This window comes from Hylobates moloch, unplaced genomic scaffold, assembly GCF_009828535.3.
Source record: "Hylobates moloch isolate HMO894 unplaced genomic scaffold, HMol_V3 SCAFFOLD_5, whole genome shotgun sequence".
Lineage (NCBI taxonomy): Eukaryota > Metazoa > Chordata > Mammalia > Primates > Hylobatidae > Hylobates > Hylobates moloch.
Genome location: NW_026652280.1, coordinates 114,995,655 through 115,020,607, shown reverse-complemented (window position 1 = coordinate 115,020,607; position 24,953 = coordinate 114,995,655). Strand labels below are relative to the sequence as shown.

The 24,953-nt window shown below is 52.1% G+C and overlaps 2 protein-coding genes across 10 annotated transcripts in view; one reads left to right on the top strand and one right to left on the bottom strand.

Annotated features, from left to right (window-relative positions):
* The window catches only part of MOV10 (Mov10 RISC complex RNA helicase), a 27,690-nt gene extending 7,679 nt beyond the window's left edge, over positions 1–20,011 (top strand). For 3 of the 8 annotated variants that reach the window (XM_032154977.2, XM_032154976.2, XM_032154975.2), the window contains exons 3-21: positions 6,560–6,763; positions 7,041–7,276; positions 7,471–7,729; positions 9,289–9,423; positions 10,390–10,558; positions 11,640–11,794; positions 12,075–12,251; positions 12,371–12,518; positions 13,039–13,197; positions 13,769–13,872; positions 14,058–14,155; positions 14,251–14,467; positions 15,605–15,722; positions 15,898–16,089; positions 16,327–16,401; positions 17,294–17,419; positions 17,503–17,591; positions 17,828–17,949; positions 18,035–20,011. In XM_032154977.2, coding sequence (XP_032010868.2) covers positions 6,560–6,763; positions 7,041–7,276; positions 7,471–7,729; positions 9,289–9,423; positions 10,390–10,558; positions 11,640–11,794; positions 12,075–12,251; positions 12,371–12,518; positions 13,039–13,197; positions 13,769–13,872; positions 14,058–14,155; positions 14,251–14,467; positions 15,605–15,722; positions 15,898–16,089; positions 16,327–16,401; positions 17,294–17,419; positions 17,503–17,591; positions 17,828–17,949; positions 18,035–18,126 — 2,875 coding nt within the window. In that variant the 3' untranslated portion in view covers positions 18,127–20,011. Of the gene's footprint in view, positions 1–4,590; positions 4,732–5,422; positions 5,857–5,952; positions 6,764–7,040; positions 7,277–7,470; positions 7,730–9,288; positions 9,424–10,389; positions 10,559–11,639; positions 11,795–12,074; positions 12,252–12,370; positions 12,519–13,038; positions 13,198–13,768; positions 13,873–14,057; positions 14,156–14,250; positions 14,468–15,604; positions 15,723–15,897; positions 16,090–16,326; positions 16,402–17,065; positions 17,420–17,502; positions 17,592–17,827; positions 17,950–18,034 lie in introns of those variants that run through there. The other 5 variants (XM_032154979.2, XM_058439451.1, XM_058439452.1 and 2 more) reach the window with 4 other exon arrangements.
* RHOC (ras homolog family member C) lies at positions 18,750–24,953 on the bottom strand. Of its 2 annotated transcripts, XM_032154999.2 has the most exons (6): positions 24,618–24,701; positions 22,709–22,777; positions 21,265–21,427; positions 20,629–20,749; positions 20,187–20,317; positions 18,750–19,337 (listed from the first exon to the last, which is right to left on the bottom strand). In XM_032154999.2, exons 3-6 carry the CDS (start codon positions 21,418–21,420, stop codon positions 19,164–19,166), a joined length of 582 nt encoding a protein of 193 aa, XP_032010890.1. In that variant the 5' UTR covers positions 21,421–21,427; positions 22,709–22,777; positions 24,618–24,701; the 3' UTR covers positions 18,750–19,163. The 2 variants fall into 2 exon arrangements, with proteins under 2 accessions (XP_032010890.1, XP_032010891.1); XM_032155000.2 differs by lacking the exon at positions 22,709–22,777 and having other exon boundaries at positions 24,618–24,953.

Genomic DNA, 24,953 nt, shown 5'->3' with positions numbered 1-24,953 from the left:
CCTCCCACCTCAGCCTCCTGAGTAGCTGGGACCATAGGCGTGTGCCACTATGCCCAGCTAATTTTTCATTTTTTGTGGAGATGGGGGTCTGTCTATATTGTGCAGGGTGGTCTCGAACCTTTGGGATTACAGGTATGAGCCACTGTGCCGGGCCTTTAAGCAAAATTTGCAAACAGCAAAATGTTCAAATTGTAAGTGTACTGTTCTGTGAGGTTTAACAAATGCATATATCTGTGTGCAAACCCCTGTTGAAGTACGGAACATCACATCACTCCAGAAAGGTCCCTCGTGCCCTTTCCTAGTCAGTCCTCACTCTTACTCACCCAGAAGCAACCACTGCTCTGATTTTTTTCATGATAGTACCTGTTCTAGAAATTCATTTAATGGAATCATAGAGTATGTACTGTTGTGTAAGGCAACTTTCACTTAGCATAATGTTTTTGAGATTCATCCACAATGTATCAGTAGTTTCTTTTTTATCACGTAGTAGTATTCCATTGTATGAATCCAAATCACAGTTTGTATATTTATTCCCCTGTTTATGGACAGTGTTTTTAGTTTGGGGCTCTTCTGAATGAAGCTCTTAGGAACCTCTTTTTTTTTTTTTTTTTGAGACAGAGTCTTGCTCTGTTGCCCAGGCTAGAGTGCAATGGCATGATCTTGGCTCACTGCAACCTGCACCTCCCAGGTTCAAGCGATTCTCCTGCCTCAGCCTCCTGAGTAGCTGGGATTACAGGTGCCTGCCACAACGCTTGGCTAATTTTTTTGTATTTTTAGTAGAGACAGGGTTTCACTGTGTTTGCCAGGCTGGTCTCAAACTCCTGACCTCAAGTGTTCCATCCGCCTTGGCCTCCCAAAGTGCTGGGATTACAGGCATGAGCCACTGTGCCCAGCCAGGAACATCTTATACAAGTCATTTTGTGGACTTACATTTTAATTTCTCTTGGGGATGTAACTAGGAGTGGAATTTTTGAGTCATAGGATAGGCATATGTTTAGTTTTACAAGGAATTACTAGACCTTTTCCCAAAGTGCTTAAACCATTTTACAGACCAACAAACAATGCATGAGAGTTTTGGTTGTTCTATTTTTTATTTTTTTGAGACAGAATCCCATTCTGTCACCCAGGATGGAGTGCAGTGGCACAATTGTGTCAGACTACAGCCTCAAGGGCCCAGCTAATTTCTTAATTTTTTTGTAGAAACAGGGTCTTGCTATGTTTCCCAGGATGGTCTTGAACTTCTCGGTTCAAGTGATCCTCCTGCCTCAGCCTTCCAAAGTGCTAGGATTACAGGCATGACCCCCTGTGCCTGGCCTGGTTGTTCCATATCCTTACCAGTATTTCGTATTGTGAGCCTTTTAAATGTTAGCCATTTGAGTGGGTGTGGTATATCTTTTCAATGGCTGCATAATATCCCATGGTATGAGTGCTTACAATGTGTTCACCTTTCACTCTGTTGATGGGCATTTGTTTAATTTTCAATTCTTGACCACTGTGAGTGACTCTGCAGTAAGTATCCTTGCACATAAGTCTTTACACATTGGTACTTTTCTTCCCATGGGACACATTCCAGGAACAGGGTTACTGGGTTTTGTGGGGTTTATCTTTTAAATTTACATTTTATTTTATTTTATTTTTTGAGTCAGGGTCTTGCTCTGTTGTCCAGGCTGGAGTGCAGTTCTGCAGTCATAGTTCTCTGTAACCTCAAGCAATCCTCCCACCTCAGCCTCCTGAGTAGCTGGGACTACAGGGGCGTGCCACCACACCTGGCTAATTTTTTTTTAAATTTTTTGTAGAGACAGGGACCTGCTATGTTTCTCAGGCTGATATCAAACTCCTGGGCTCAAGTGATCTTCCCATCTCAGCCTCCCAAAGTACTAGGATTAGAGGCGTGAGCCACCATGCCCAGTCCCTGGGATTTTTTTTTTGAGACAGAGTTTGGTTCTTGTTGCCCAGGCTGGAGTGCAATGGCGCGATCTCGGCTCACTGCAACCTCCACCTCCCGGGTTCAAGCGATTCTCCTGCCTCAGCCTCCTGAGTAGCTGGGATTACAGGCACCCGCCACCATGCCCAGCTAATTTTTTTCTATTTTTAGTAGAGATGGGTTTCTCCATGTAGGTCAGGCTGGTCTCAAACTCCTGACCTCAGGTGATCCGCCCGCCTCAGCCTCCCAAAGTGCTGGGATTACAGGCGTGAGCCACCGCGCCCGGACAGCCCCTGGGTTTTAAAGGATACCTGTATTTTAAATATTTGTAGATGTTGCCTAAATTTTTTCCCAAAAGATGGCAATACTTGACTCTTTTACCAGCAATTTATGAGTTCACTTTTCCACATACCCATTATAGCAATATATGCTAGAACTATGTTCATTTTTGTCAGTCTAATGGGAATAAAATAATATCTCATTTATACTTTAATTTGCATTTCTCTACATTTGGAGCAGTTTTTTGTACTCTTTTGGCCATCTGGATCTGTTCTTTTAATTGAATATTCAGTTTTTCTGTTGAATTGTTCATCTTGTCGATTTGTAAGAAAATTTATATATTATAAAAATTAGCCCTTTGCCTGTCATCTGCATTATGAGTATTTATCTGGTATTTATCTGAATGTGTTTATATTACCTTTTGCTAGAGAAAATATATTTTAGTAGTCAGAAATGTTTGTTTTCTTTTTTAGAGACAGGGTTACCCAAGCTCTGTTAACCAAGCTGGAGTGCAGTGGCGTGATCACAGCTCACTGCAGCCTTGACCTCCTGGGCTCAAGTGATCCTTCTGCCTCAGCCTCCTGAGTAGCTGGGACTACAGGTGTGCACCACCACACCTGGCTTTTTTTTTTTTTTTTCACTATTGCCCAGGCTGGTCTCAAACTCCTGGGTTCAAGCAGTCCTCCCACCTCAGCTTCCCAAAGTGTTGGGATTACAGGCATGAGCCACCACACTTGACCTAGTTTTATTTTATAGCTGCTGGTTTCCAGTCTTGGTTAGAAAGTTTTTCTTAGAAATATAGGGGATTACAGCTGGGCACAGTGGCTCACACCTGTAATCCCAGCACTGTGGGAGGCCGAGGCGGGCAGATCATGAGGTCAAGAGATTGAGACCATCCTGGCTAACATGGTGAAACCCTGTCTCTACTAAAAATACAAAAATTAGCTGGGTGTGGTGGCATGCACCTATAGTCCCGGCTGCTCAGGAGGAGGCAGGAGGCTAAGGCAGGAGACTCGCTTGAACCCGGGAGGCAGAGGTTGCAGTGAGCCGAGATCGCGCCGCTGCACTCCAGCCTGGCGATAGAGCAAGATTCCGTCTCAAAAAAAAAAATAAAATAAAATGAATATAGACGATTACATGTATAATACAAGGATTGGGGCTTTTTTCCAAAAAGAATATAATAAGTTTGTGATTTTTTAAAAATAATTTTTGTATGACTGTCACCTAGACCAATGTTAGGTGAATTTGGGTAGTGGTAAGAGACATAGAGAATAATTTGAGAAATATTTAGGGATAGCATCTGCAGTAGAATTTGAAAAATTTACAGAGATGAGTTCTGTCTGCCCTTGTGCCATGCAGGTTTCCAAAAATAGGAGGTTTCATGTTAAAATTTTGATTTTGTCTTTTCTTGAAAGTCAGATCTGGCCATCTGGGGCCTGCATTCCCTACTGGCCCCATTCAGAGATGAGCAGTTACCCACTTCAGACAGGGCATGCACTTCCCAGTTTGTTCAGTCCCCACAAAGCCCTCTTTCTGCCCAGCATTGATCTGGGAGCCTGGAACCACTTTTCTTGGAGGTTGCACTGTTGTTTTCTTAGCGTTGTGAGGGATATGCATGCAATATTCTTACACTAGTGTCTCTCAAAAATGGACTGAACAGGTGTCTGAAAGGGCTGCAAGGATCAAGATAGCTGTGAAGCATAGCTGCTGTGGGCATTAGCTTGTGCCTCGATCCATGGGACTTTGATGGACTCTAAGAAGCCCTTGTGAAAGTTACTGATGATCTCCTGATTTCAGTCCCTGTATTACTGGACCCCTCAGCAGCTTTTGATCCTGATACCTGATTTTGAGACTTTGCTGATGCTCCTTTCTCTCTTGAGGGTTTCTTGTTTTCCCTTCCTCCCCGGGTTGTCCTAGTAGCTGCTCTCAACTACTCACACTCCCTGGGGAGATTCCTACACTTCCTTGATTATAACCACTACCTGAGGACTCCCTAATACTAGGCTGTAACCTTGACTTTGGCCTGAGTTCTCAGCTTCTGACTCGTGGAGCTGGTTGCCTCTGGACCACAGGAATCTCAAACGCATCATATCCAAATCCAAATGTCATGGTCAGTCCCTCCAACCCCTCCTCCTCTTGTCTTACGTCCTATCTCAGAGATAGTCCTAGAAGCCAGGCCATTGATTTGGGGATCCTAGACTCCTCCCTCTTCCCAGCCTTCATTCCCCCTTCTGTCAGTCACCAAATTTCTGCTAATTTTACATTCTAAGTATTAGCGAATCTTGCCGCTCTCCTTCTATCTCTACCCACTGCCTTGCTCAGGCCTTTGTTATCTTTTAACTGGACAATTGCAAGGGCCTTCTTCTAACTGGTCTCCCTGCCTACAGTCTTGCCTCCAGCAAATCCATCCTCCAATCCTGATGCCAGAGTGATCTGAAATGCAAATATGATCTTGCCACTCCCCTGCTTAAAACCCACCAACCGCAGTGGTTCTGTAACCACAGTGTAGCCTCTGACGTGGGCTGAAAGTAAGTTGTTACTACTCCTACTACTACTGCTACTATTAGTACTACTATTTCTACTAATATAAATACTAATAATAGTAGCTAACATTTACTGAGCATTTTCTATTATGCTTTTGAATGATTTATTACCTTTTTAAAACAAATCATAGCCAATTCAATGTTTTCCAAATTGTACCGGTCTCATTTGCTTGGGGTGAAGGAGAGGGGCAGAGTTACAGGCAGGGGGCACCTGAAAAATATTCATAACCATAAATGATCTTATCACATACCCTAGTGAGTGACCATGATGATTTAGCCTTAAGAGTTAAATAGGGATTACCATAGTCCTCATAAACAAAGATTTGCTTTTAAGGGAGGGTGTCAGTCATTTAGATCTTGAATATGTCCCTGAAGTATGTGGCATGTGGGAATGTCCTCAGGCTCCTGGGTATCAGTAGAGCGGGGAAAAGGACTGCAGACATTCAGAGTCAAGTCCAGGCTTGGCCTGTTGTGCAAAACTGTCCATGATCTGGTCCCTGCCCACCTCTGCTCCTCCTGCCACTCCCTTCCTTGTGCATTTCACTCTAGCACAATGAAACTGTATGTGATACTAATCATGGCTCACCCTTACTGAGGTCTCCTATGTGCCAAGCACTGGGCTAAGTGGTTCTCTGCCGTGTGAAAATCTCGTGTAAACCTCACAGGAACCCTACAAGGTAAGTCTTGCTGTCCTCCAATTTTATAGAGGAGGAAAGCAAGGCTCTGAGAGGTGAGGTCACCTAAGCTGACCTGGCTAGAGTTGTCAAGTGGGCAGCCCCCCTCCGCCCCTCCCAGCACATGTTCTTGCGTACCTCTCACATCTGCTCACACTTTGCGCTCCCTCTTGTGCCCAGGTAATGCCCACTCATCCTCAGGACTCAGTTCTTATGCTGCTTCCTGGGAAGGCCTTCATGGACACCTCCTCTGCCCCCAGACTGGGCTCAGTGTCCCTCTGTGGCACTGAACCACTCTGTGGCCGATGAGCTGCCCTCCAAGCACCACGCTGGAATGTATGTGTTCAGTCTGTGTGCTCCTCGAGGCAAGCGCTGAGTTTCTAGCATCTTTGAACCCCCAGCATCCAGCACAGTGTCTGGCACATAACAGGCCTCCGTAAGTGTTTGTTGAATTGACTGAACTGAACTCCAGGCACTGAGCCTTGAGGTTGTTGTCCTTCTGACCAGTTTTCCCTGTCTTCACCTTCTCTAGGCACAAAGCCAGGCTATTTGATCTCTGGAGAAGGATCCTTTCCCTTCCTGCTTGGGTTCCACCTGCACCCTATGACTTCGGGTGGAAACTGCTGTCTGATCAGCCACCTTGCCCACACACTTGGACATCTGTACTGTCTCTGATCCCTTCTCTCCTCACCAACAGGCTGGACCCCACATCCACCCCTCTGAGTCAAATCATTCCGCTTCCCCTTAGCCTCAGCTCTTTCTTCTGGGTTGTTTGTATTTTCTTTTCTGTCCCAAACAGTTTCCCCCAAAAAAAGAACTTTATGTCTTTCTCTGTCTTCCCTCAGTCCTTCCAGTCAGCAGCCTGTGATTGGGCTTTTCCCCTCATAAACCAACAATCCAGAACCCACTGTTTAAAACAACTGTATTTCGCCTTGGGAAGTCCCATTGCCTTCCCTGAAAACATTAAACATTCCTCCGATCCCCAGCCTGAGTCTCTCTGTCTCTGGGCCCCATCCTGCTCCACAGCAGGGCTGGTGTGTCCAGCACAGAGTGACCCTCCGATGCCCTTCCCCACCCGCCGCCCTGCCTCCCGCGAGCCCTGCCTTCCCTCACTTCCCAGTCTCCTCTGCTTCTGGCAGCTTTGGGACCCCCGCCCCTGGCTTCTCCTCCATGCTGTATGGAATGAAGATTGCAAATCTGGCCTACGTCACCAAGACTCGGGTCAGGTTCTTCAGACTAGACCGCTGGGCCGACGGGCGGTTCCCAGAAAAGAGGAGAATGAAGCTGGGGTCAGATATCAGCAAACACCACAAGTCACTGCTAGCCAAGATCTTTTATGACAGGTGTGTGTGTGTGTTGCATGTTGTGTGTACGGGGAGGCCTGCAGGGTGTGAGGGAAGGGGGCTGTCTGTGTGAGGAAAGAGTGGGTTACACAAGTGGGAATAAGTCCCCCTCCTTCAGGGAATGGGGGAAGGGTAGGGAACTGGTCTGCTGGAGGGGGTGAGTTTCCTAAGCACAGCTGGCACTTTGCCTGCCTCCCAAGCCTAAAGCTTTCCCCAGGGTAACTCCCCAGTCAGACCGCTCCCACCCCAGCCCCCCCTTGACTCCCCTTCTCCCCAGGGCTGAGTATCTTCATGGGAAACATGGTGTGGATGTGGAAGTCCAGGGGCCCCATGAAGCCCGAGATGGGCAGCTCCTTATCCGCCTGGATTTGAACCGCAAAGAGGTGCTGACCCTGAGGCTTCGGAATGGCGGAACCCAGTCTGTTACCCTCACTCACCTCTTCCCACTCTGCCGGACACCCCAGTTTGCTTTCTACAATGAAGACCAGGAGTTGCCCTGTCCACTGGGCCCCGGTGAGTGAGTTTCCAAAGGAAAGAGCTGGTGGACAGGGGCTTGTCCCAGGCAGTGCTCATGCTTTGGGAAGCACACTGTCACTGTCCATGGGACTCTTGCCTTGGGATGGGGCTTCCTGGGGGAGTGTCCGGGATAAGGATATGGGTAGGAGGGTCCCTACCCTACCCCCATTCACTCATCCATCCTCCTCCAGGTGAATGCTATGAACTCCATGTCCATTGTAAGACCAGCTTTGTGGGCTACTTCCCAGCCACAGTGCTCTGGGAGCTGCTGGGACCTGGGGAGTCGGGTTCAGAAGGAGCCGGCACATTCTACATTGCCCGCTTCTTGGCTGCCGTCGCCCACAGCCCCCTGGCTGCACAGCTGAAGCCCATGACTCCCTTCAAGCGGACCCGGATCACTGGAAACCCTGTGGTGACCAATCGGATAGAGGAAGGAGAGAGACCTGACCGGTAACTCTTCCCTCCAACTCAGCCCTGGCTGGGCTCGTATCTCAATCACATGGGCTAGGGCTTTGGGAGGAGCACAGAGCTGGGAGCCAGAGCCCTTTTCCTGCAGGCTCTTCACTCTTCTGGGTCTCAGAGAATTTTTCTGTCAAGGAAGAAAGTTGCAGATGAACTGCAGATCTGAGGACAGAGTGAAAACAGTTTTAGGCATTGTCCCTGTGTGATGGATTATCAGGCAGATCATTGTAGACATCTCTGTTTTGTTTTGTTTTTGTTTTGAGATGGAGTCTTGCTCTGTCGCCCAGGCTGGAGTGCAGTGGTGTGATCTCAGCTCACTGCAACCTCCGCCTCCTGGGCTCAAGCAATTCTCCTGCCTCAGCCTCCTGAGTAGCTGGGATTACAGGCGCCCACTAAGACAGCTGGCTAATTTTTGTATTTTTAGTAGAGATGGGGGTTTCACCATGTTGCCCAGGCTGGTCTCGAACTCCTGACCTCAACTGATCCGCCAGCCTCAGCCTCCCAAAATGCTGGGATTACAGGGGTGAGCCACCATGCCCAGCCAACATCTCTGTTTTTTTAAACAGCTGTATTAAGATAATTCACATACCATATGATTCACCCATTTAAATTACACAATTCAGTAATTTTTTTAGTATATTCACAAATATGTGACACCATCACCACCATCGGTTTTAGAACATTTCATTATCCCAAAAAGCTATCACCCTTTTATCCTCCACCACTTTGTTCAGCCCTAAGAAACTGCTCATCTACTTCCTGTCTCCATAGATTTCTCTGTGCTGGATACTTCATATGGATGGAAGCGTAGGATATGTGTAGACATCTCTTTTTGTTTTTGCTAGATGTTCACAAAATACTGAGTTATAAAAGCAAACTAGCCGGATGTGGTGGCTCACAACTGTAATCCCAGTATTTTGGGAGGCTGAGGCGGGCAGATCCCTTGAGGTCAAGAGTTCGAGATCAGCCTGGCCAACATGGTGAAATCCCATTTCTACTAAAAATACAAAAAAATTAGCCGGGTGTGGTGGCGCATGCCTGTAGTCCCAGCTACTCTACTCAGGAGCTGAGGCAGGAGAATTGCTTGAACCTGGGAGGCGGTGGTTGCAGTGAGCCGAGATCACGCCATTGCACTCCAGCCTGGGCAACAGAGTGGGACTCAAAAAAGAAAAAAGCAAACTATGTAATAGGACCTTCACAGACCATTGTGCTCTTTTTGTTGACTATATATGTATAACAGAAATTTACAGGGAAAAAAGTCTAGTAGTTAACATTGGTTATTCCTGGATGGTAAGAATGATATTTACTTATTACCTATTACCTGAATTTTTTCTCTAATGAACATTTATTACTGATATAATAGTTTTAAAGGTTTCCAAGTCCATCGCATGTTCCAAAAATGAGAATAGTCCAACCTTGGAGCGAGGCTGCTGACTTCCTTTCAGCAGTAGGATTGCAAGAGGGCTTTGTGCATCCACCCCAGAGGGGCGTTCTCAGAGTCTTGGAGGGTGAGGGGTTTTCTGTGTTTTCTTCCCTCGATTCTGCAGGGCTAAGGGCTATGACCTGGAGTTAAGTATGGCGCTGGGGACATACTACCCACCTCCCCGCCTCAGGCAACTGCTCCCCATGCTTCTTCAGGGAACAAGTATCTTCACTGCCCCTAAGGAGATCGCAGAGATCAAGTAAGTCCCACCCCTCTGCACCCCACTCTCTCCCCTGTCTTTTCCCTACTGGCTTCTTTGCATTGCCCTGGCACCTCTGTCCTCAGTCTCCCAGGCTGTATTCATTCATTCCTTTACTGAGCACGCACCATACACCAAGCACCATTCAAGGTGAACCAGTCAGATGAAGGCCTGGCTCATTTTAATGGGGGACAATGAGCATTTTTGTTACAATTTCATGGAGTGATGAGTGCTATGAGGAACTAAACAGGTCAGGTGTAAGTGGCTCATGCCTGTAATCTCAGCACTTTGGGAGGCCGAGGCAGGTGGATCATTTAAGCCCAAGAGTTCAAGACCAGCCTGGGGCAACATAGTGAGATTCTGTCTCTACAAAAAAAAAAACTTTAATTAGCCAAGTGTGGTGGCACATGTCTGTAGTCCCAGCTACTTGTGAGGCTGAGGTGGGAGAATTCCTTGAGCCCAGGAGGTCGAGGACACAGTGAGTGAGCCCAGATCATGCCACTGCACTCCAGCATGGGTGACAGAGCAAGATCTTGTCTCTAAAAAAGATGAACAGAACTATACTGAAACGAAAGCAGGGTTAGGGAATGGGTTGGTGCTGCTTTGCAGAGGGCCAGTTAGTCCTGGCCTGTTTGAGGTAGTGATGTTTGAACAGAGAAGGACATTTGAATGAGGTGAGGGTGGGAGTCATGAGAGGATTGGGGGAGAATGTTCTGGCCATAAGAGCCACCATGCAAATGCCAAGTCGGGTGAGGTGGGGGCAGGGGCATCCAAGGAAGCAAGAGCCAAGGTTTCCTTCTTCAGGGCTCTGACTCTCATCCACTTCTGTATCCCTCTAGTCTTCTCTGCTTTTTGACGCTTAGTTCCAGAGCTTCAGGTGGGAGAAGGTGGATACTCCTGGGCATAGGGGTTGTCTGGCCCATCCCGTTCCTGCCCCCACTCACCCCTCCCAACCATCATTTCCAGGGCCCAGCTGGAGACAGCCCTGAAGTGGAGGAACTATGAGGTGAAGCTGCGGCTGCTGCTGCACCTGGAGGAGCTGCAGATGGAGCATGATATCCGGCACTATGACCTGGAGTCGGTGCCCATGACCTGGGACCCTGTGGACCAGAACCCCAGGCTACTCACACTGGAGGTCAGGGCTCAGATTGAGTGTGAGGAGGGTGGACTCAAGCCAGCCAAGCTAGAGGCTGTGGGCAGAACTGTTCCTGACAGCAGGGCAGAACAAGAGGAAGGTTGAAGTGGTTCCCAGGGCTCCACAAGAAGCAGGGTGGGCATCCTGTGCCCAAAGACGTGTTGGAGCAGGGGAATGGGGAAGATCTGGGTTCTAGTCCAGGCTTTGCTACCGCCTTGGGTAAGTTCCTGGCTTTCTCTAAGCCTTAGTTCCCTTATCTGAAAAGCACAGAGCTGGACTGGATAATTCTTAGAGCTCTTTCTAGCTCTTGGATTTTGAATGTGTGCATATAAGCCCAAAATTACACACGAGAATGGATTTCTACACACAAGTGCAGGTGGGAATTAGAGGGTGAGTTTGGTCAAGGAAAGATTATTGCAGGAAGTGAGTTTTGAACAAGTTTTTTGTTGTTGTTTTTGTTTTGAGACAGGGTCTCACCCTCGTGCTCAGGCTGGAGTACAATGGCATGATCTTGGCTCACTTTAATCCCCACTTCCCGGGCTCAAGTGATCCTCCCAAGTAGCTGGGACCACAGACATGCCCCACTACGCCCGGCTAATTTTTGTATTTTTTGTAGAGATGGGGTTTTGCCACATTGGTCAGGCTGATCTCGCAACACCTGGACTCAAGTGATCCGCCTGCCTCAGCCTCCCAAAGTGCTGGGATTACAGGCGTGAGCCACCATTCCTGGTCCGTTTGTTTGTTTGTTTTTTAATTTTTTTTTAGCAACCCGATTAACTGATGAACAGGATTTTTACAGGCATAGCAGGAACTGAGCTAGCCAAGAGGGCAGCTGCACTGGAGGCTCCGGGTTCCTGGGCTCGGCATCTCTGGGCAGCTTCAGAGGATTTGTCTTCTTCCTCTTCCCCTGACTCCTGCTGGTATGAAAGGAAAGAGGGGTGCAGGGATAGCATAACTCCCTGAGTCTTAGGTTAGAAGGCCAGTCTCAGTCCTTGTCCCTTAAAGGTCTGGGGAACCTAGGGGCTGAGCCCTCCAGCGTCCATCCCTGGGACAGAAGCTTGCTTGCGTTCACACCCCATAGGTTCCTGGAGTGACTGAGAGCCGCCCCTCAGTGCTACGGGGCGACCACCTGTTTGCCCTTTTGTCCTCGGAGACACACCAGGAGGACCCCATCACATATAAGGGCTTTGTGCACAAGGTGGAACTGGACCGTGTCAAGCTGAGCTTTTCCATGAGGTGGGTGTTGGGGGAACCCTGAGCTGCTGGAAGGGTCTACAGACTTCTGACCCCAGGGGAGGAGGAGTGTTTCTCCCGGAGATAAATGAGACCCCAGGGGCAGAGCAGGAAACTTTCCTCAGGGGTATCCTGAGATGCTACGGCAGCTTCCTCTTCTAGAGAACTTGCATTGAGGTCTTGGAAAAAGGGGTTGGGACATTGGTTGGTGGAGAAAGTTCTGGCCCTTTATTGCCCACCTCCCCTGCCCCAACAAACTCTTACCCCCTCTCTCTGCCCAAAGCCTCCTGAGCCGCTTTGTGGATGGGCTGACCTTCAAGGTGAACTTTACCTTCAACCGCCAGCCGCTGCGAGTCCAGCACCGTGCCCTGGAGCTGACGGGACGCTGGCTGCTGTGGCCCATGCTCTTTCCTGTGGCACCTCGGGACGTCCCGCTGCTGCCCTCAGATGTGAAACTCAAGTGAGACTGTGGGCAGGGAGCTTCTGGAGCCACTTGGAGTGTGGGCACAGGGGATGGAGTCAGGGAGGCCTCTGGGTCACTGGATGACTTCAAGTTCACATTCCTGGTCCCTCTGCCAGGCTGTATGACCGGAGTCTGGAGTCAAACCCAGAGCAGCTGCAGGCCATGAGGCACATTGTTATGGGCACCACCCGTCCAGCCCCCTACATCATCTTTGGGCCTCCAGGCACCGGCAAGACCGTCACGTTAGTGGAGGCCATTAAGCAGGTGGGGTCTGAGCACAAACCTGGGGCCTGCACTCTGACTCCCTCAGCACCAAGCAGTTGTCCCCAGATTCTAGTTCCTTGCCACTCCCGAAATGCTCCTGCTTCTGAGCAGCCATCAGAAAGACAGTAGGGGCCGGGTGCAGTGGCTCATGCCTGTAATCTCAGCACTTGGGGAAGACTAGCCCAGGGAGTTCAAGACCAGCCTGGACAATATTGCAAGACCCTATCTCTATGAAAAATATGAAAAATAGCTGGGCACTTGAGGCTGCAGTGCGATCGTGCCACTGCACTCCATCCTGGGTGACAGAGTGAGACTCTGTCTCAAAAGAAAAACGGTGGGGATTGGGGAAGTAGGAAATTAGGGTAAATGTGGCTGTGGAGCACTGTTGTACGGGTAGGGCACTGCATAACTCTTGGAGTCACCATTCACATTTCAGTCATCATAGGCTTGCCCTGCCCCAGCCTGAGTACAGCTGAGTCTCAGGAACCTGCCTCCCACACTGTGCTTATCTGCATCTCAGGTGGTGAAGCACTTGCCCAAAGCCCACATCCTGGCCTGCGCTCCATCCAACTCAGGGGCTGACCTCCTCTGTCAAAGGCTCCGGGTCCACCTTCCTAGCTCCATCTACCGCCTCCTGGCCCCCAGCAGGGACATCCGCATGGTACCTGAGGACATCAAGGTACTAGGGAAGTACAGAGGGCCAAAGAATGGCAAATGCCGGGGAGGCTTTCAGGGCAGACACTGAGGCGAGGAAGCTAGGAGACCTGGATTCTGATACTTGCTATGTGACCTTGGGTTGGTCAGGACCCCTCCCTGGGCCTCAGTTTGTCTGTAAGTGAGGGGGGTGGATAAAGCGTTTGGGGGGCTGGGTGCAGTGGCTTACACTTGTAATCCCAGCACTTTGGGGGGCAAAGTCGATGGATTACCTGAGGTCAGGAGTTTGAGACCAGCCTGGCCAACATGGCAAAATCCTGTCTCTACTAAAAATACAAAAAAAAATCAGCTGAGTATGGTGGCACGTGCCTGTAGCCCCAGCTACTCGGGAGGCTGAGGCACGAGAATTGTTTGAACCTAGGCGGTGGAGGTTGCAGTGGGCCAAGATCACAGACGGCACTCCAGCCTGGGCGACAGAGCGAGACTCCGTCTCAATAAAAAAAAATAAAAATAATTGTTTGGGGGGCTCACAGCCAGAATCACGGTGGGAATGAGTGGAGCCAAGCTGATTCCCCTGGTCCCTTCACAATCCACAGCCCTGCTGCAACTGGGACGCAAAGAAGGGGGAGTATGTATTTCCCGCCAAGAAGAAGCTGCAGGAATACCGGGTCTTAATTACCACCCTCATCACTGCCGGCAGGTGGGGAGTGTGTGTGAGTGTGTCTCTGAATCGTAAGTGTAATTAAAGGGGTAACGGGTTGCGGAAATGGGGAAGAATGGTTTCTGGGGTGGGGTGGCGGGTGGTGAGGAGCCAGCCTGGGAAAGCATTCAGGTTTGGTAGTTGGGTGCCTGGATATGACCCCTGCCTGGCCTGACACCTCCCAGGTTGGTCTCGGCCCAGTTTCCCATTGATCACTTCACACACATCTTCATCGATGAGGCTGGCCACTGCATGGAGCCTGAGAGTCTGGTAGCTATAGCAGGTGAGGGACTCAGGTGGGGCTGCAGGTATACACCCTGTGTGGGTCAGAGAGGTTGCACCACTTACCTTTCTTCCCATACCTCTTCTGCTTCCCAGGGCTGATGGAAGTAAAGGAAACAGGCGATCCAGGAGGGCAGCTGGTGCTGGCAGGAGACCCTCGGCAGCTGGGGCCTGTGCTGCGTTCCCCACTGACCCAGAAGCATGGACTGGGATACTCACTGCTGGAGCGGCTGCTCACCTACAACTCCCTGTACAAGAAGGGCCCTGATGGCTATGACCCCCAGTTCATAACCAAGCTGCTCCGCAACTACAGGTATTCGCACGCCCTTGCCTCCCCTGCCATATCCTATGCCTTCACATCCTGCATGCAGCCCCCGCTGGAGAGTCTGGCTTGCAGTCCTGTTGCTCAGAGGTTGTGTGATGCAGAAAGACTAAACCGGAAGGTAGGAGGTTTTTCTAGCCCCAGCACTGCTGCTTGTTGTCTGCATGACTTAGCCAGTGGTTTCACACTACACCAGTCAGCTTATCTGCATCTTGGGGTGGTCAGTGGTTCCTAGAGGCTAGGGTGTGTCTGGTACCAGTCCCAGATGAAGTTTTCAGGCAATCCAAGGAGAGATAAGAAAAATAGGGAGGAGGCCGGGCATAGTGGCTCATGGTTGTAATCCCAGAACTTTGGGAGGCCAAGGTAGGTCAGGCTCCCACCCCTGATCACTTGAGGTCAGGGGTTTGAGACCAGCCTGTCCAACATGGTGAAACCCCATCTCTACTAAAAATACAAAAATTAACCAGGCATAGTGACAGGCACCTGTAATTCCAGTTACTTGGGAGGCTGAGGCAGGATAATCGCTTGTACCTGGGAGGCAGAGGTTGCAGTGAGCTGAGATCGCGCTACTTCAGTCTAGCCTGGGTGACAGAGCGAGACTCCATCTCAAAAAAAAGAAAGAAAAATAGGGAAGATACAGTTTTTTCATAAACCTATTGTTATTCAAATTAAAGAGCTGTATACTTTTAGTGAATGAGTTCAGCCATCTAAAATGCTTAGATGAGTTTTATGCTGTCACTAAGAGCTCAATAAATGTTATTGTGTCATCACTACTTATATTTTTTGATTTAACACATGTTCTCATCAAATAACGCGATAGTCAAGGAGAATTTGGTTTATACTGTCCTTGGTAAATTTGAAACCTGAAAATGGGCCCCTAATTTTTTAGTTTTAAATGTCATGCATCTGTGGAGTCCCTGGACTAGATGCTCTCTGGAACCATATTTGGTTCTGCTTTCTGTGGTTTACAGTGCCTGGCAGCAGATATTATGGATGAGTGTCCTGCTATCCAGGGAGCTAGGGGGGTAGCAGGCTAATGTGTGTGGGCCCAGAGTGGGTCGAGCGGAGCCCCTGTAGGGCAGAAGGAATCTGACCCTTGGTCTTGCTTTTCCTCCTCCGGCCTCCCAGGTCTCATCCCACCATCCTGGACATTCCTAACCAGCTCTATTATGAAGGGGAGCTGCAGGCCTGTGCTGATGTCGTGGATCGAGAACGCTTCTGCCGCTGGGCGGGCCTACCTCGACAGGTGAGGCTGAGCAGGGCAGGCCCCACCCCTGTACCCTGACTTCCCTCCCACTGAAGGTGCAGCCCCTCCCTTTGTCACCTTGGCCTGGGATCTCTCACTCTCTGGAAGGGTTTGGGAAGGGAGGGAATAGAGGGAGGGTGGTCTGGCTGACGGTTTCCCCTGACCCCATGTCCAGGGCTTTCCCATCATCTTTCACGGCGTAATGGGCAAAGATGAGCGTGAAGGCAACAGCCCATCCTTCTTCAACCCTGAAGAGGCTGCCACAGTGACTTCTTACCTGAAGCTGCTCCTGGCCCCCTCCTCCAAGAAGGGCAAAGCCCGCCTGAGCCCTCGAAGCGTGGGCGTCATCTCCCCATACCGGAAACAGGTCAGGTCCTCAGTTACCAGCAAGGGTGGGGCCCCTCCCCCAGATGGTACCTCCTTAATATCCAGACCACTAGGCAGAGGCTCCGGGAGCTTAGGCCTCTTGCTGGCTCCACATCTCAGAAGAGCACCGAGGTCAGCTGCCGCCTCCCTTTGTTCCCCAGCTCCCTGGCCTCCTGCCAGGCTTCCTCTTGCATTAGGTTAATGGCACGAGAGAAAGGCACCTGTCCCCTCCTTCCAGGTGGAGAAAATCCGTTACTGCATCACCAAACTTGACAGGGAGCTTCGAGGACTGGATGACATCAAGGACTTGAAGGTGACACGCTGTTCCACACTCACTCCCTGTCTTCCGTGTGCCCCCACTTGCCCACTTCCAGAGACTTCCTCAAGCTTCCACTCCAGTCCAGCCCACGTCCCTGTCCCACCCCTGCTGCCTTGAATAGAGCTCGAGCTCTCCCCAAGCCTCTCACTCCTGGAGATTCCAACTTAAGGGTCTGGGATGGGATCAGGAAGCCTGCATGTTTAACAAACACCTCCTGTCATTCTTAGACTCAGGCAGGTTTGAGGCCTCTGCCCTAAGGATAAAGTCCAAATTCCATGGCCTGTCATGTGATGCTGCCACCCCCACCCCCAGTAGCCTCTCTCTCTTAAGGTTCTGATCGCAACACTGGCTGCAGATAACAATCACCTGGAGAGCTTTTAATACTCCCGTGCCAGGGCCCCGCCCACCAGCTCATACAGCTATGGGGCAGAGCCAGGGCACTGGTAGTTTTTACAGCTTCTCAGGTGATTCTAATGTGCAGCCAGGGTTGAAAACACTGCTCTAAGATTTAGAGTCCTCGCTCTTGGAAATTCTGATTGGGGGTCTGGGTTAGGGCCCAGGGTTGTATATTCTTAACAGATACTTAGTGATTATTTTCAGTTTGAAAGTCACTGCTCTGAGTTCCCGTGTTCTTTGCAATGCTGTTTTCTTTCCTTAGAACACTTTGCAGGCCCCAGCCCTCAGCAGGATTCACCCTTAAGGTTTCAGCTTCCACAGCCTACCTCCCGTCCCCTTTCTCTGGGCCGTGTCGCAGCACTGGTTCACTCCACTGATCTACAATTGCCCAGTGACCTCTCTGTACCCTCCTTGGAAGGCAAGCTCCCTGGGGTAGGGCACCCCTTTGACACCCCTGGCCGGTCTCAGGCCCTGCCTCTTTCCCCACTAGGTGGGTTCAGTGGAAGAATTCCAAGGCCAAGAACGAAGCGTCATCCTCATCTCCACCGTGCGAAGCAGCCAGAGCTTTGTGCAGCTGGATCTGGACTTTAATCTGGGTTTCCTTAAGAACCCCAAGGTTTGAGGGCTGGTCAGGGTGGCAGGAATTCTTTCATCCTCGGGGCTCTTCCCTCCCATGACCACACCACTTCTTCCTTCCAGAGGTTCAATGTAGCTGTGACCCGGGCCAAGGCCCTGCTCATCATCGTGGGGAACCCCCTTCTCCTGGGCCATGACCCTGACTGGAAAGTGTGAGCATTCCCACCCCATTCTCCCTCTTAGTGGCCACAGCCCCTGCCTAGGGCAGGTGGATCTTTTTTAAGCGCTTGCTTATCGCTCAGTTAATCCTCAGATGTGTCCATTTTCACAGCATCCCTATTGTATTGATAAGTTAAATGACATCCAGAGGTTGAGCAAGTACAGCTCAGATGGGACAGGACCGTGGCTTAGCCTCCAGTCTCTGCTGGCACTCCTCTGTACCCCACAGATTCCTGGAGTTCTGTAAAGAAAATGGAGGGTATACCGGGTGTCCCTTCCCTGCCAAACTGGACCTGCAACAGGGACAGAATTTACTGCAAGGTCTGAGCAAGCTCAGCCCCTCTACCTCAGGTATGGCTGGGCCAGGGTGGGCCAGGTTGGGGACAGTGCCAGAGGAGGTGGTAAGGAAGACAAAGTGTACTTTCTTTCTTTCCAGGGCCCCATAGTCATGACTACCTCCCCCAGGAGCGGGAGGGTGAAGGGGGCCTGTCTCTGCAAGTGGAGCCAGAGTGGAGGAATGAGCTCTGAAGACACAGCACCCAGCCTTCTTGCACCAGCCAAGCCTTAACTGCCTGCCTGACCCTGAACCAGAACCCAGCTGAGCTGCCCCTCCAAGGGACAGGAAGGCTGGGGGAGGGAGTTTACAACCCAAGCCATTCCACCCCCTCCCCTGTTGGGGAGAATGACACATCAAGCTGCTAACAATTGGGGGAAGGGGGAGGAAGAAAACTCTGAAAACAAAATCTTGTTCTATGCAAAAGCCTTGATAATGTCTCCTCTGCTTGGCCCCAGCTTCCTGAGCCCTGAAGCTGACCCAGTAGGGAAGGGTGGGACTTTCAGCCCTGCTCAGGGTCACACCCCCTCCCAGCTGGAGAGGAACCCAGCCCCCACACTCGGGGCGGGGAGGAAATCCAGTGGGAGGTGGCAGGGAAGCCACCCACAGGTTTCTAAGTTTAGCCCCCTGCTACAGACCACTCCCTTCACCCGCCTCCTTGGCCCAGAGCCAGGCATGACCTCATCCTTTGCTCTAAGACTCCACCCTGCTGGCCACTGGCCTGCTTTGTAGACAGGGGGCCAGGCTGGCAAGCAACTTGGACATGAAAAGAGATGGGACAACCAAGCATCCAGAAGGAAAGACTGAAAGCTGCAACACATGTTGGAGCCTGTAGCCTTTATTCATGCCCCCCCGACCAAATGCAGTGAGAGACAAGGCCTCTGCCGAAAACAACTCCAGGGGCCTGGGACTCTGGGTCCCCTACCGCAGACACTTTCCTGTGAGCCAGAAGTGTATAAAGTGCTGGTGTGTGACCATCCTTTGGGGAAGGTCAAAGGGGGCAAGAGCCCCAGGGGCCCTGAGGAAGGGCAGGGCATAGGCCTGGCTCCCAGAGCACTGGGAGGGAGGGCCCGTGCCACCACCTCCGGGCTAGGAAACAATGCAGTCCTGGGCAGGAGGGAACTGAAAATGGGAGCCTTCAGCATGGAGCCCTCAGGAGGCTGGGGTTGTAGGGGGATAATTTCTGTGCCCCTGTGAAGGGAGGGGGCATGTAGGAAAGGCCTTGGGGATCTCAGAGAATGGGACAGCCCCTCCGACGCTTGTTCTTGCGGACCTGGAGGCCAGCCCGAGTGGCCATCTCAAACACCTCCCGCACTCCCTCCTTGGTCTTGGCTGAGCACTCAAGGTAGCCAAAGGCACTGATCCGGTTCGCCATGTCCCGGCCTTCCTCAGACCGAACGGGCTCCTGAGAAGACAGAAGATGAGGGGTCAAAGGAAGCTGGTGACTACATGAACCTCTCCTGCCTCACCCATAAGTGTAGCAGCTGGAACAAATGCCTCCTCCTCCAGCCCTGACCCAGAAAGCACCCAGGCCCCAGCTACCCTGGGCAGCTTTGTGGCCAGGGATCCCAAAATCCCTCCAGTCTACTCCCTCCATTCCCGTGCAGCCCCACCTCCTCCCACACACAGCCCCCGGTTCTCTTGCCTGAATGAGCGCCTCCCACCTCCTGACTGCTCTGCTTCCATCCTCACTCTCTTCCAGTCAGAATTATTTTTCTAACACACAGACCTAACATCTCCCCAGTTTGAAACTTTGCCATAATTATCTTTGCATTTCTTATCCTGACAGCTTTCTCTAATAAACTCTAGTCCTCTGGTTAGAGAGCCACTTACAGGTCCCTGAATAAGCCAGCTCTCTCATCCCTTCTTCCAGCCACTTACACAGTACCTGCCCTCATTCCCCCATCCACATCCCTACACCTCCCCCAGGGGCACTCTGATGGCACAGCCTGGGTAACCCAAGTGAAACATAAGCTGTCTCCCCAAGGGTAGATTTTCTTAATCATCTTAATAGTCCCAATTCTGAACAGAATGGACAATTGACTGGAATAAATAAAAATGCCAAGTGACTTTGGACAAGTCACTTCATTCTGATACCTCATCAGACACAACCCTATGGGTCCTCCCTCACCAGGAGATATTACCGTCTCCCCTAACACATGGCAGTAGCTGGAGAGAAGTTCCCTTTGCCCATCTGCAACCCCTCAGAGGGTGCCTTCTTCCCCAGGGGCTCCAGCCTGGCAGCCGTACCTACCTGCTTCATCTTGGCCAGCTCTCTCCTGGTGTGCTCGTCTTGCCTCAGGTCCTTCTTATTCCCCACCAGGATGATGGGCACGTTGGGGCAGAAGTGCTTCACCTCTGGGGTCCACTTCTCAGGAATGTTTTCTGTGTAGACATGCCCCAACAGGTGTCGGTGCCTCCACTTAAGCTAGAAAGCTCCCCTGGGGGGGCCCTCATCTTCCCAGAGCAGTCTTAGAAGCCGTTCAGCATGATGGTCCCTTTCAGAGCTCAAAACCTCAACAGTAGTATGCCCTCAGAGGGCCAGTTACCACAGTAAAGGAGACCAACAGGGCCTCAGTGCTCCCCTGCATCCCCATCCCCACCCCCACCTCTGAAGATGACTGAAGACAGGCCAAGGCACGAGACCTCTGGCTGATTCCAAGGGGTTCTCAGTCCCCTCCCTCCAATCCCCTCACCCAGGCTGTCGGGGCTGTCGATGGAGAAGCACATGAGGATGACATCAGTGTCCGGGTAGGAGAGAGGCCGCAGTCGATCATAGTCTTCCTGCCCTGCTGTGTCCCACAGAGCCAGCTCCACCTGACACACAGGGCCAGTGAGTAGCTGGCCTGAGGGCCCCAACCCTGCACCCAAAGGTCCCCTGAAACCACTGTCCTTCGGGCTCACTGAACTTTATTTGAGCACCTGCTATGCGCCAGGAATTATATTAATCGCTGTCCCACAACATAAATTAGGTCAGTTTGTTAAAGAAATCTAAGACGTGTTTGACCCTTGAGTTGCCACTGTGAGCACCATTATTTTGGTTAATTCTCACAACAACCCTTTGAGGGAGGTCTTACCATCATCCCCATTTTGCAGGTGGGGGAGCTTAAACCCAGAGGCAAAGGGACTCGGCCCAGGTTACAGAGCCAGTCTGTGGGAGAACCAGAAAGTATATCCAGGTTTTTTAAGACTGCAGATTTACTTCCTTTTACTGGTTACAGCAGGGAGAATGAAGCAAGGACAGGGGTAGGAGTGGGGAAGGACATACTAGGTCATTCAGTGACTGGGGGCGGGGTCTCAGGGTGGGGTGGGAAGGGCATCTCTGCCTTCACCTGCTTGCCGTCCACCTCAATGTCTGCAATATAGTTCTCAAAGACAGTAGGGACGTAGACCTCCGGAAACTGATCCTTGCTGAAGACGATGAGGAGGCAGGTCTTCCCACAGGCACCATCCCCAACGATCACCAGCTTCTTTCGGATTGCAGCCATGGTGGGGCTGCCAGGAAAGATGTATTGGGGATTTGAGGAAAAGCCATTAAGTCCAAAAACACTTCTCTAGGGCCCCCAAACCTCCCTGGAAACCGAGGCATCTAGCATAGGGACAGGGGGCTTGCTCAGGCGTGTTCTGGCCAAACACCAATTGTGTGACAACAGAGCTTGAAATTCCTAATCTCTGGTCTCCTTCGATAGGTTAGAATACAGTGGTGGGAGGTGGATGATGACCCCACTTGGGAGCTGGAAAACATGAGTTTCAATCTAATCCACTTGCCAACCTGGGGACTCCAGGTAGCTAGAGAGCTGCTCAGGGATGCGGGACGTCCAGGGAGCAAGCTTCTATCTACTTCACACATCAGGGTTTCGAGTCAGACTTCACTGGTTACCAGGATTTTGATGCATTTACAGTTTAATAATCTCTAAGGTCCAATCTAGAACAGATTGTCCCTTAGCACAAGTCATCTGTCCAGTCATAAATGAGGAGTCCCTCTCTAGGACCAGAGTAGCAGAACCAGCTACCAAGTGGTAGGTGGGTAAAGGAAGAATAGTTATAGAGCCCCTAGGTGCCAGGCACTCTGTCGGGCATTTTGGCAGGAATTATCTCCTTCGGTCCCCAGATGCCTGGAAGGTAGATGGTGCACTTTCCATTTTGACAAACTAGGAAACTAAGGCTCAGTGAGGTTAAGACACAGATTCAGAGCTGTGGCTTATAAGCAGCAGGGATAGCACCCAAAGCAGGACTGTTTGACTCAAAGCTGTGCCTCTTCGACATGTCACCTCAGCGGCAGGAAGGAGAGCAGAAGCAGGGAAACCCAGACAGAGGACAGGGGTAGCAGCCAGCCAGCTTCCCTGGTCAACCCCACCCGGTCCCCAAAGCCCCAAGTAATACAAAGGAGGCTCAGTCCCAGCAGTGCCCACAGCTCAAGTTTGGGCAGGCTGCCTTCCTCCCCCCTTCCTCCTAGGCCTGCCAGCAACACTGGGTCACTCAGCCCCCGGCAGGGGACAATGACCACACTGTAGGGAGCCACGCATCTACCACAGCACAGTGACTGAGAAGAATCCACCAGGGAATCACCTCCACCCACTCTGGAACAGCCCCTTCCTCCCTCAGTCCAGCTCACCCGCATGCCCTGCCCACCTCTCCCTGTGACTCAGGGCAAGGAGTCAGCTTCCCGGGCTTCCATGTGTCCCCCACCCCCAGCACACACGGCGAGCATCTGCACAGTTCATCACACCTTCGCAGCTTCCCTCACTTCCTCCTTCCCTGGGTAGGGGAACTGACCTCCAGCCGGCTGAAGTTCCCAGGCTGCAGGAAGGGAGGGCGGGCCCTGGAGCTGAGATGAAGTCAAGGCTGTTGGGAAGGGGGAGGGGGCTAGAGTCTGGGCTGGGAGGAGCCCCAAAAGAAGAGACAAATGAGGGCCAGTCCCAGCACCAACCAGGCAGGGAGCAGTTAAGAAAGCGACGGTAACCTGATCTCGGCCTCAAACTCAGCTTCTTCTCTCAGTCCCACATCCTGTCAAACTGGGCTGACTGAACGCCTCTACTCCCCACACCCCACCACCACCTCACACTGCCCTTTAGGAAGCGAATACTCCAGCCCCAGGCCTCTTCCGTTCAACAGAGATCCTGGGTGGCCCTTCCCTTGCCTCCGCACACATTCACAAAACTGTTGGTTTTGTGGACATGAGTCAGAGAATTTACAGGAGTTCAAAGTACACGGCCACATTCTTCCCACCACAAAACGGACTCTCTCTGATTCCCCAGAAGACAAGCAAGAAGGCATTCACCCTGTCGGCAGATCGCCTCCAGAAATGGAAACCATCCTCCAAAAGGAGGGTTCCTTGGGAATTCTATCCTGGTGACTGACGCTAGGATTTCTTCCAACTCCTCCACCCACTCCATCAGTTCACCTTGCCCTGTTTTGTAAAGATGGGCTGGGGTAGCCCCAACCTGGGGTGGGCAGTGTTGATGGAGTGCAATCACTACTGGGGTGAAAGCCAGTCACTTAGGCATGAGTATGCCACTGCTGTCCCCCCAGCAGGGTAATCCAGACAGCACTAGAGTGGTAGGAGGCAGAGGACAGAAACCCGGGGTGGAGGCATGCGTTAAGGGACCTGGAGCCTCCAGCTCAATTGGAAGACTTTCCCTCCAGGCTATGATTGGGCCGGAACAGCAGGCAGCCCAGGCCAGGCCAGGCCAGGACACTAGGCCCAAGGCCAAGATGGCATGGACAACTCCCTATGAGAGGCAGCCCCAGAGGGACTGTCCCACTGACCCCTTAAGAGGGGCAACTGAGCCCCACACAGGGCCTGGAATGGAGCCTGGAACTTCTGGGGCCTTCCCCAAGACAAGACAGTGTGGATGTATCAGACCTCTCTCCAGTCGCTCTCTTGAATTCCCAGATGATAGAGGGGCCGGTTGACTTTGCCGACCCACCCTACACCTAGGGAAGGAATCCGTTCTGGAGATATCAGGAGATACTGCATTCTCAACTTTAAAACCGGAGTAAGGGCGGGACGCGGCCTCGGGATCCCAGTCCCAAACCCCAGGATACTCTTTCTTGGTTCGAGTATGAAAAAGGAGGATTCTCATTCTCATTTTCTCTCTCTCTCTCTACACACACACACACACAACACACACACACCACACACAGAGTTGGATCCTTCCCCATCTCCCTTATCCTCAACACAAGCGGGCTCCAGGAACCGTCTAGGGCGGCGTCCAGACCCTGCCGAACAGTGGCAGGTCCCAATGGTCACATCCCGCCCCTATTCCCGCCATGCCTCCCTCCTGGCCTGGAGGAATTCCCACTCCATCCCACTCTAGGTCCCCTGCGGCCGCCCGCCCTGGGGGCTGGGGCGTCTGAGTTGAGGCTCCCTCGCCCTCGCCCGGCGGGGCAGGTTCCGGGAAGCTGGGAGGAGAGGGGAAGGGGCTCCGACTCGGACCTCAGGAGGCCAGAGCCCCTGCCGGCAGGTCCGGGCCCCCTCGCTGCAGCCCGAGGAGGGGCCGACGCGGTCCGACCACTGCCCAGCCCGGATGCCGACTCCGCTAGGAGGGAACGGGGTCCACGCCCAGGCCGAAGCCCCCTCCTCGCACGGACCCCGATCTCCGGGCCAGCGAGGAAGGGAAAGTGCTCTCCCGGGGACGAGTTCCCAAGACGCCCCACCGCCCGCAGCCCCGGCCCAGGGTACCTTCCGCTCCGCCGCCTCCAGCTGCGCGGCCGGTGCCGGAGGCTCAGACTGACCCCAGGGCCCCGCCCCGCCCTCCTCCAGCGCCGCGGCGGGGAGGGCGGGACCGGCAGGGGGAGGGTCGGCCGGGGGCGGCCCTTGGCTTGGCTCGGCCCGCCCCGGCCCCGCGCAGGGCCGCAGCCGCTGGCCCCCTCCGCAGGCCGAGGGCCGGGGGCCAGGGGCGTCCACCTCTCCAGGTGGAGGAGAGCCACGGGGAAATTCCTGGACTGCGGAGGAGCCGGGCGAGCGGGGCGAGCACGACCCGGGTGGACTCAGACTCTGCCCAGCCTTCAATCCCCT

Coding starts and splice junctions, on each gene's coding strand:
- RHOC (XM_032155000.2), bottom strand. CDS start 21,420: ATGGCTGCAATCCGAAAGAAGCTGGTGATCGTTGGGGATGGTGCCTGT. Junction 20,750..21,264: donor TTGAGGTGGACGGCAAGCAG/GTGAAGGCAGAG, acceptor CCTGTGTGTCAG/GTGGAGCTGGCTCTGTGGGA. Junction 19,338..20,186: donor AGCTGGCCAAGATGAAGCAG/GTAGGTACGGCT, acceptor CTGTCTTCTCAG/GAGCCCGTTCGGTCTGAGGA.